We start from the raw sequence: 9618 nt of genomic DNA, 5'->3' as shown, positions 1-9618 counted from the left end.
GCTCACACGGCCGACCTGCTTCTCATACCCCACATCCCGCACCCCCGGCTAACTCTTAGGCTTGAAAATACTCAAAGGGCTGGCCTTACTTTGAGATATACTTCACAAAAGTATTTGTCCTCCTAGCCTGCCCTGCTTTTCTTTTCTCTCCATCAGCAACAGAACTTGGGCCGTTTCTTTCATCCTTAGCATTGGAAAGCCAATGAGGACAAGGTATCCAGAAGGCGCCTAACAGCCAGTGTTTGTGGCCTGGCCTCGAGATGGCCTTAAGAGACTTTCTTTTGAGCTCTCTGGCCTTTTCCAGCGGCAGAGACAACTGCTAGATTAGGAAGGATGTAACCTTGGAGGTGGCCAAACACAGACCTTAGTTACTAGAGTGAAATGAGGCAGCCGATTTTTTACCGGGGAGGCGGGAGTAAGGAGAAGAGATTGGGAAGAAGGGTAAAGAACAGAGGGTACCGGGACTTCCCTGGCGGTCCAGTGGTCAGGACGCTGCGCTTTCACTGCCATGGCCTGGGTTCAATCCCTTGTCGGGGAACTAAGGTCCTGCAGCCAAAAACAAAAACAAAAACACAGAGGGTACCGAGATGCCCTTCAACCACCTGTCAGGAGAACCACAAAAGACACGTGCCTGCCCTCCAGGCTTCGCCAGCAGGTAGGGACTTGTTTCCTCCAGGTCACTCCCAGCAAGCAAGGGCCACATGAACCGCGTGCTCTTCTGCACCAGTAATGCTTCCTTTCCTCTGGCAAACAGGTTTATGAGAGCCAAATCCAAAACTGCCTTTTCCTCTAGGTCTTGATAAATTGTTGCTGAAAAGAAGTGCTGGCAGATACTTTCTATACCCACGTATTTAAATCTAGTTATTTTCTTTCAAGGTCCACCTTCTACCACCCCCCCCCCCCCCGCCCCACCAGTTCATCTCCCGGCTTCTAGTCCCTACTCAGCCAGGATTCACTGTATTGAACATTACATTATCGAACAATGCCATGTCACTCCTCTCTCCTAACCCCACTTAAGCTTTTTTCAGAATAGGCTCCTGCCTTTTTGTATCTTCCACAGGACCTAACAGGCATTAAATACCAGCTTGCTAACTGATTTTCAGTGAATACTGTCTACCGGTCATAAAATTCCAAGCATCACAATTCTCTAAAGGCACAAATACAGAGCACTTCCTAATTATGCAAAGCTCTTGAAACTGTGATTTAAAGCTTTTAGTGGAACCTCAGAGTTCCTGAAGACAGTATGAAAGTGCATAAAGTAAGGTAAGATTATAGAAGCTACGATCCGTGTTACCACTAGGAGTCTACAGCAGCATCGTAGGAGGTAAGGTGAAGAGAGACGGCATAACCTATTTCAGTTTGAAAACCAGAACTTTAAGCCCTGTAGGTGCTCACATGATACACAGTATAATATCTGACATTTAGAAGCTTGGCCACGGAGTTATAAATGAGTCATGCTAGAAAATAAGATGGATGGTCTTATGATTTTAATCCATTTGGCAGTTAAGAATTCAGTAAAATATCGTGCATTAAGTGGTCTTTACTGACATTTCACCTTCAGTTATTATTGTGTCTTCAGTTAATTATATAAGTATGATAAGTTCTTTTCTATTTGCTGTGGGAATTTAAATGTAAAATAAATACAAAATACATTTGTGGTTTAATGAATACTCAATGAAGCCTTTTTTTTTTTCCTGAGGTATTCCTTTCAATCTGGTTTCATCCTAGATCTTTCTTTTTACTTCCCCTAGGAAGAGTCTATTAAACCACACAATGGATCTGGAACAAATGAACTTGAGTTTTAATTACATCAGACATATTTTTTGATCTCATCATACAATACCAATACAAAAGCACCGCCCATGCCTCTCAACACATTGGACCAGGCGCCTTTGAAGAAAGCCTTGGGTCCTTCGTCTTTTGCAATCTTCCTCCAGCAGTCCACTGTCCCAGAGTACATAATATCCGCTGTGGAAACAAATGTTGGTAAGGGCTCCATAAGTCTGGGGGAAAGAGACTTTTCCTCCAAAAGACATCTGCCCACATAGTCATCAGTGTTATAAAGGTCACTTTGAGCCTTCCGCCCAGCTCTATGCACATTCAACGGGACGTCCCCTCCCCCTGCATAACTGCTGAGGGAGGGTCTCTGGTGATTCCTACTTCAGCTCAACTCAAGATCAACTGAAGAACTGGGGTGATGAACCAGCTAATTCACAGAAGTCAAACAGAGAAACAGGAAGGGAGCTGGGTGAAGCGGAAGTATTAAGCTGGGTGGTCCCCTTTGTTATGGATGAGAAAACTGAGGCCTAATCTCAGATTGTACTGCCTAAGGTTAAAATAAGAGATGCAATTATTAGGTTGAACCATAAGAAACGGCCAACATTCGATGTTTTTTTACTGTAAACATGGCAATTTCATATGTTTCAACCTATGGAAGCCAAAACGTTTCTTATCGCAACAAACTGCTTCAGGCCATCTCTCCCCCAGTTAAATCACCCTCCCCAATAATACTTGTAATAACTAGATAAGAGAAGAAGTATTTTTAAATAAATTAGCTGACTACTTCAATTCTTTCCCTTGTTTCTGCACCCAGGCTCTAAGGGAAAAGGGCCTAAGGCCTCTATGATGCTAGATACCTAGTTAAGTTCACTTCTAAATATCCCGTTTTTGGTGTTACCATTTCTTTGATAAAAATAAAAAATCTTTTTTTAAAGGAATAGTTGAGAATGTTGGGGAGGATTCATTATCATCTTTCTTTCCTAAATTCTTAGCACAATTTTAACAACTTAGAATAGTGAAGGCTGAAACGAGCACTGACTAGTATTCTCCTTGAGCAGAAAAATAAGATTCTGATAGGTCTCAGGCTTACCCCCTTTCCGACCAGACTGCATCATCATCCTACGGCGGACAGTGTCAAAAGGGTAGGACACCAGCCCTGCGACTGCCGTCACAGTCTGGGCAATCATCCAGCTCACGATAATGTGCACATTCTTGGGGTCAGGCAACATCCCTGTGGGAAGAGCCAAGAAACCAAATGACCATGACATGATTCCTCTGAGCAGCTGAGCAAAAAGCAGGTGGGGATGGAGAACAGGCCACCACACCTCCAACTCCATGCCCTACCCTTCCAGAAGAGTCTGCCCTTCGTGGGGTGCCTCATGAGTAACCAGGCAGCCAACAAAAGTTGGTGGCACACTCCCTGGATCCTCAAAGCCAGAGCTGTGCGCAGTAGTGCACAGGGCATGTTGAAGTGGCTCCAAGTTAAACTTGGCAACTGATAGAGGGAGCTGGGCTCCCCCTTCATGCGTCCCCGCCGAATAACTCAAGGCCAGTTTGTTTCAGCAGAGGACAAGGAGAATCCCCCAGCTATTGATCCACGCCTCAACACCTCCTCACTGAGAAGCCTCAGTTTAGGCCAGGGCAAGGGACAAACAAGATTAACAAATACAAAGTCCTTTATCAGTTAGAGATCTCTCAGGATCCTCTCTGCACACACCCTCCTCCCCGCTCTGCACCCCCTGATGCCCTTCTCTCACCCTTGGCCGTGTCATAGACTCCAAAGTAGGCGGCTCTGTAGATAATGATGCCCTGGACAGAGACATTGAAACCCTGGTAGAGACCCCTCAGGCCATCAGACTTGAAGATCTTGGTGAGACAGTTGCCCAGACCAGTGAACTCACGCTGGGCAGCACCCTTGCCCACGTCGGCGGCCAATCTGGTCCTAGCAAAGTCCAGCGGGTAGACAAAGCAGAGAGAGGTGGCCCCAGCTGCCCCACCGGAAGCCAGGTTACCGGCAAAGTAGCGCCAGAACTGCTTATGCCGGTCCACGCCCCCCAGGAAGATCTGCTTGTACTTGTCCTTGAAGGCGAAGTTGAGAGCTTGGGTGGGGAAGTAACGGATCACGTTGGCCAGGTTACCCCTCCAGAAGGAGAGAACGCCCTGCTCCTTGGGGATTCTCACCACACAATCAATGATCCCTTTGTATTGCTTCTCAGCACTGATCTGTTGGCTGGCATGCTGGACCTGTGGAGGGGAGGAGGGTGGTGGAGGACAGGCAGGGCAAAGAGAAGGAAAGACGACAGGAGAACAAGGTTTGCACTTCCTGGATTTCCTTGTTTAAAAAGTATGGGGAAATCAAATGAATACTGAGTAAATGTGTTAGCTACTTGGATAATGCGCCCCCCAAACCCAATTTTGCCTCAATTATCAGGGCATTTGGGAGAAAAGTTTCTGCTCCAAATAAACAGAAAGGACGATTTGATTACATAAAGGGAGTCATTTATTTGTTGCATTTTTCCGTAGGTGCCAGAACTATACTAGGGGCTTACTGGGAGATAGAAATGATTAAAGATCCTTGCCCCAAAGGACACCTGCTCTGATTTGACAGACATGATCGGCAGGAGATGAGAATTCCTCAGTCTCTCTCTAGTCTCCCCGGAGACCAGGATCTCTGAGTAGTAGATGTTCTAACAGCAGGAGAAGGAATCCACTAGGCATTCAAGCCTGAAATTTTTCAAGAGGATTATCCAAGTAATTAATTATTGAGGGGTTTGTTGCCGTGGGCAATTTGTTGGGGTTTTTCTTGTTACTGATCATTTTGACTCCCAAATTGAAAACGCCCAATTCCTCATTGGAGGGACCCTTGCCTTTTGGGCAAGTGAAAAAAAAAAAGGATACATGGGATGATGAGAACAAACCATTCAGAGACCAGGCTGGGGAGGAAAGGATTTGGGGAAAGGATGAGTAAAGCGATCTAAGTTTATTCTGAAAATTGTTTCTTAGTCTCTCAAAATCTCTTTATGTGCAAAATGGGGAAAAATAATACCTACCTTACAGAGGTCATACAAAGATGAATGAATAATAGATATGTCAGCCTACATCACAGCGCATGGGACATCGTAATAATCTCGAGTAATAATTATTATTTTGATGTTTTTATTGTAAAAGGTGGATGCAGGTAAGAGGATGCAAGGGGCTTTGAAAATCAAGAGGTGAGGCCGACCCAAGAAGCCTGAGTGTCCGCGCTGTCCCCGAGCAGGATCTGGCTGGCTGCAACCTACTCCGGGTGGGTTTCCATATATAGACACCCGCACGCGGGGCGCCACCCGACACCGGGAACCCGCTACTGACTGACGCTGGACCTGACTCTGAGCAGAGGGCACCTTCCCCTTCTCGCAGGCCGCGCGCCGGGCCCAGGCCTACAGCGGATTTTCGGCGGCGCCCCGCTTCCCCTCGCCCCGCAGCTCGCCCGGGCTCCGCGCGCCCCGCCCCGCGCCCAGCTCGCCGCGCTCGCGCCCGCTCGGTCTCCACCTGCAGCAGCAGTTTGACCCTCTCGATGGGGGCAACCGCGGTCTTGGAGATGGCAGCGGCGACGCCGCCAGCCAAGAAGTCCTTCAAGAAGCTCAAAGCCTGGTCGCTCATGGTGACAGCCGGGCGCACACCGCCTCCGGGAGCCGCGCTCTCGCTCTCTTCGCCTGGCCAGGCACAGAGTCCCCAGCTCTGTCCCTGCGCGACGCGAAGAGGCCGATCGTGCCCCCGCCCCCCCGCAGCCGGCCTTATATGCCCCTCCCAGCCTCTCGCGAGAGGAGTAGGGACCCCGGGGCCGTGCGCGCCCCGCGCATTGGCTGGACAGGTGCGCGGAACCCCACCCCACCCCTGCCAGCCCCCTCCTCTGCAGAGGGCAAAGGGGGCGAAGGCGCTTCCGGGAGGCAGGGGTGGGCCGGGTACTGTGCCTTTACTTGGGACGTTTAAAGGGCGAATTCATGTTATCTGTCCCACGAGCAGAGGGAACACCGTGTCTGTGCAGCATGTGGGCCGCTGTATTTATAGCACAAGGAGGCTTAGTCCCGGGCCTTACCTGGACTCAGACACAGGACCTGCAGCCTCCAGCCCAACTCGCTTTAGCCTCGGGCCTGCCCGCGACCCGCCCCTGGCCAAGGCCTGAAATGCTACTTTTTCTTCTTCTTCCTTGTAACTGTGTCCCTCACCAGAGCTCCCTGCCTGGATGTGGGCCTCTAAAGAGTTGTGTGCGTTCACAGATAAGATCCGCCAAAATAAATACACTAACGTCACTTGATGCTATGGTTGCTTCATCTAATTTGGCAACCCGCTGATTCCCCTCTTCTCACCATTCAATCGTTCAGTCCTTCATTCTGCTCTCAAATGTTTCTGTGCCGGGGGCTCTGCGCCACCAGGACAGGCCGAGTGCAGGGGGCCACTAGGTGAATACTTTAAGCAATATTTTAGCAAGCTGTGTGTGTGTGTGCTGTTTTTCTGTTGGGTCAGCCTGTAACCCCATGATACATACCCCCAAGGACCTTATAGGATACAGGATACGTTTTTTTGTTTTTTGTTTTTTTTAAATCCCTTAAGGGCTTGATGTTCCACCCCGCTCTCAATGGAATCTCAGCACATATTCTGGGCGGAATGTTCTCAGGCAGCTGGCGGCTTTCTGAGGGTCAGTGCTGTTACCCTTCCCATTGGAGTAGCTGGGTGACCGGGATGTCAAGTAAGAGAAGGTCGAATCCTTGACTGTATTTGCCTCTTCTTAATAGACACCTGGGGTGGGGGAGATATATGCTATCTAGTCCTAGGAATGGATTGCAATTAATGTGTGGAGTATTTTTTAAGAAAATATATTACTATGAGCTTTGATTTTCCTTAACATTTTTTCTAGACAGTTCATATGATCATACAGGTTTTCAAATACAGCTGTTCCTTCCCCTAGAATGATTGCTCTAAACTCTTCACACTATCCAATTCTCTTGCCATGTTTGTTAATGTTCGTTTGTACACTGGACAAAGTTTATTCACTTTTTTCACAAGCTTGCTGTTGAGTGCAGACAGATATCATGTTAGGCATTGAGTGAGCTGCAGCTTTGTGTCACTCTGGGTTTGGAGGCTTCAGTAGAGCTGAGGTCACGTAGTTGGGTGCCAGGACCACAAAGGGTACGCGTTTATCTGAGGTTGGAGAAGACTAGAGTCCAGAAATCCAGGTGAGAGGTCAGAGCAGGCAGAAGGTCAAGGATTCAGCATAAACAGAAAAGTCCACAACCTCTTAAAACTCAAAAAATTGGGAATTCCCTGGTGGTCCAGTGGTTAGGACTCCGTGCTTTCACTGCTGGGGCCCAGGTTCAATCCCTGGTTGGGGAACTAAGATCCCACAAGCTGTGAGATGTGGCCAAACAAACAAACAAAAGTTTTGTCTGCCTATATGCCTGGATTTATTTTTACTGTCGAGCTGTTCAGTTATTTAAACATCACAAGTTTTTTTAAACAGACATTTAAGTTAAATATTAACTTATATTAATTCAGGAAGTTTTATCATCTTTGTTACACTTAATTTTACCAATCAGAATTTTTAGTATTTCCTAAGTGGGAGATATCATATCTCTCCTTGGCTCCTGTCCAATTATCCTGTCACGTCAGAGGAGCTGTAGCTGGAATCCTTGACAAGAGGTTTTCCGTGGACATCTGCACACTGTCCTCTCCCCCCATGGGCTTTCTCAGAAAGGAGAGGCCTCAGATGCCCCCAGGAGCATGGGCTGTCTGTGATCACAAGATCTGGGTATCACTTACACAGGCAGGGGTGAAAATGGCGCTCAGTAGAACATGCGCCTGCCTGCCAATCCCAGTACTTGGTGGCTTTCTGCCAGCCTGAGGATGGACAAGGCATCTGAGATAAGAGAGAAAACTCTGCTTTCAAATGTGGCATGGTGTCCTGGAGACTGGGGTGGGATGGGGGGAGGGCTATGTAGAAATGAGAGTAGTGTATTGAGTGGGTTTTGGGATTTTAGTGGCAGCTTTTAAAGAATTAGTGTCTTTTTACCAAATTGGGACTAGAGAATGGGAGCTGCTAAAGAGAAAAAGGCACAAGAAATTTAAACAAAAAACAAAAAACACTTAAGGACTTGGTGATGGTGGGGCTAATGCACTGCCTGCGTGTAGGTGTACCTCTAAAACTGCAACGAAGTAGAACACACTATTACTATTTGTTCATGTGGTAAACTCCGGCCTTAAACAAAGAGGAATGAATTCTGAAAATTTATTTATTTATTTATTTATTTATTTTTTGCGTTATGTGGGCCTCTCACTGTCGTGGCCTCTCTCGTTGCGGAGCACAGGCTCCGGACATGCTGGCTCAGCGGCCATGGCTTATGGGCCTAGCCGCTCTGCGGCATGTGGGATCTTCCTGGACCAGGGCACGAACCCGTGTCCCCTTTATCGGCAGGTGGACTCTCAACCACTGCGCCACCAGGGAAGCCCGAAAATTTATTTTTTGATCATATAAGACCATACATGAATTGCTGAATTTCAGTCAAAGATTGAAGTAGACGCATTCATTTTCATGCATTGATGCATCGTTTCCAAAAGACCAAACAAAACAAATGCTATATTTCTCCACAGTTCTCGCTTGGGGCAGCTTAATTAATTAGAACGATACCTTAATTAACAAATTCTTTATAAGAAAGTGTCTTAATAGTAAAGTCCTTTTTAAAGGGCACACACACATCACATGCCTTCAGAAATCATGTGTATTCATGCAAAACACTCCAACTACCAGCTCCTACTTAGCTCATGCCAAGAAAATTATGCAACTACAAAATCTGTCTTCTTTTTAACCTATTTATTCATTGTAGAAACTGCTTACCCTTTAGTGATCAACTCCTTGGGTATCCACTCTCCTCCTTCCTTTATCCATCAAAATAGAAATGATCTGAACCATTCACTCACCATTCATTCATTCATTTCCTTTTCATCTTTCAACAAGCATTATTGCATGCCTACTCTAGACACCAAACACTGTTGGGCACTGGTGATACAAAAATCAGAAAGGTAAGAGTGCTGCCCTAGAGAAGCTCACATGGCAGGAACAGACATACTTGTGCTGTCTATAAGGGTGTTCCAAGGTGGTGTGACAAGGGTCCAAGTAGGCCTGTGGTTGTACTTCCAGGTGAGTGACTTTCAATGTGCTACCTGAGTCAGAACTTGTATTTTTATTTTAGGAACGCTTAGGACACAAAAGTTTTCTTAGAAGGATCTTAGGCATTATTATTTAAAGGAGGTGATTTCTGGGGCAGAGGAGCCCCTGAATCATCAAAAAGATGGTCAGAGGGATTTCTTCTCCCAGAAGTCCCTCCTCCCTGGAGAAGTGGGCTCAGCAGTTGCTGGTGGGAGGAGCCTGCAAGCTTTCAGCCTCTGCAGCCTGTCCCCCACTCACAGAGTTGGACACCCCCTTCCTAAAGAGACCCATAACCTCTTCTCTCCCACCCAATCTTAGTACCTGCTCTTTACTTCATCCGCGACCCCAGTAAGCATTTTCAGTCTTCTGTAATACAGTCAAGCTCATTTTTATGGATGTGTAATAATGTCTTCTGATCATAACCGTCCACCCTTCATGATTTACGGGCTTCTGATTTCACTGAACTACAGCCTCTATGAATAAAACCAATACTCACCTGGAGTTGTCCTGACTGGTAAGTGTTGTACATTTCGAACTGGCTTCCCCAGTATTTAGTGTTTCTTTATCCTAGAATTGCTTTTTTTAAATACTTGCTTTATTCCTGTTATTATTTAAATCAGTGTTTAATAAATGTTATCCAAGAGTCCATTTTTGCT

The 9618-nt window shown here is 46.8% G+C and overlaps 1 protein-coding gene across 2 annotated transcripts; it reads right to left on the bottom strand.

The window, feature by feature from the left end:
* Positions 1 to 1778: 1778 nt before the first annotated feature.
* SLC25A4 (solute carrier family 25 member 4) lies at positions 1779 to 5539 on the bottom strand. Of its 2 annotated transcripts, none has more exons than XM_082680363.1 (4): positions 5311 to 5539; positions 3537 to 4023; positions 2870 to 3010; positions 1779 to 1968 (listed from the first exon to the last, which is right to left on the bottom strand). In XM_082680363.1, the coding sequence occupies exons 1-4, from the start codon at positions 5419 to 5421 to the stop codon at positions 1811 to 1813; spliced, it is 897 nt and encodes a 298-aa protein (XP_082536489.1). In that variant the 5' UTR covers positions 5422 to 5539; the 3' UTR covers positions 1779 to 1810. The 2 variants fall into 2 exon arrangements, with proteins under 2 accessions (XP_082536489.1, XP_082536490.1); XM_082680364.1 differs by lacking the exon at positions 5311 to 5539 and adding an exon at positions 4678 to 4715 and having other exon boundaries at positions 3537 to 4111.
* Between the last annotated feature and the right edge of the window lie 4079 nt (positions 5540 to 9618).

The sequence above is a fragment of the Grampus griseus genome (assembly GCF_964374135.1).
Source record: "Grampus griseus genome assembly, chromosome: 21".
Taxonomy (NCBI): Eukaryota; Metazoa; Chordata; class Mammalia; order Artiodactyla; family Delphinidae; genus Grampus; species Grampus griseus.
This window is presented reverse-complemented; position numbering and strand designations above follow the sequence as displayed.

What these genes read in the sequence shown, in the direction of transcription:
- SLC25A4 (XM_082680363.1), bottom strand. Translation starts at nt 5,421, where the DNA reads ATGAGCGACCAGGCTTTGAGCTTCTTGAAGGACTTCTTGGCTGGCGGC. An exon ending in GGGTCAAACTGCTGCTGCAG is followed by an intron (nt 4,024 to 5,310) that starts GTGGAGACCGAG and finishes TCCCCTCCACAG; the next exon opens with GTCCAGCATGCCAGCCAACA. An exon ending in AGTCTATGACACGGCCAAGG is followed by an intron (nt 3,011 to 3,536) that starts GTGAGAGAAGGG and finishes CTCTTCCCACAG; the next exon opens with GGATGTTGCCTGACCCCAAG.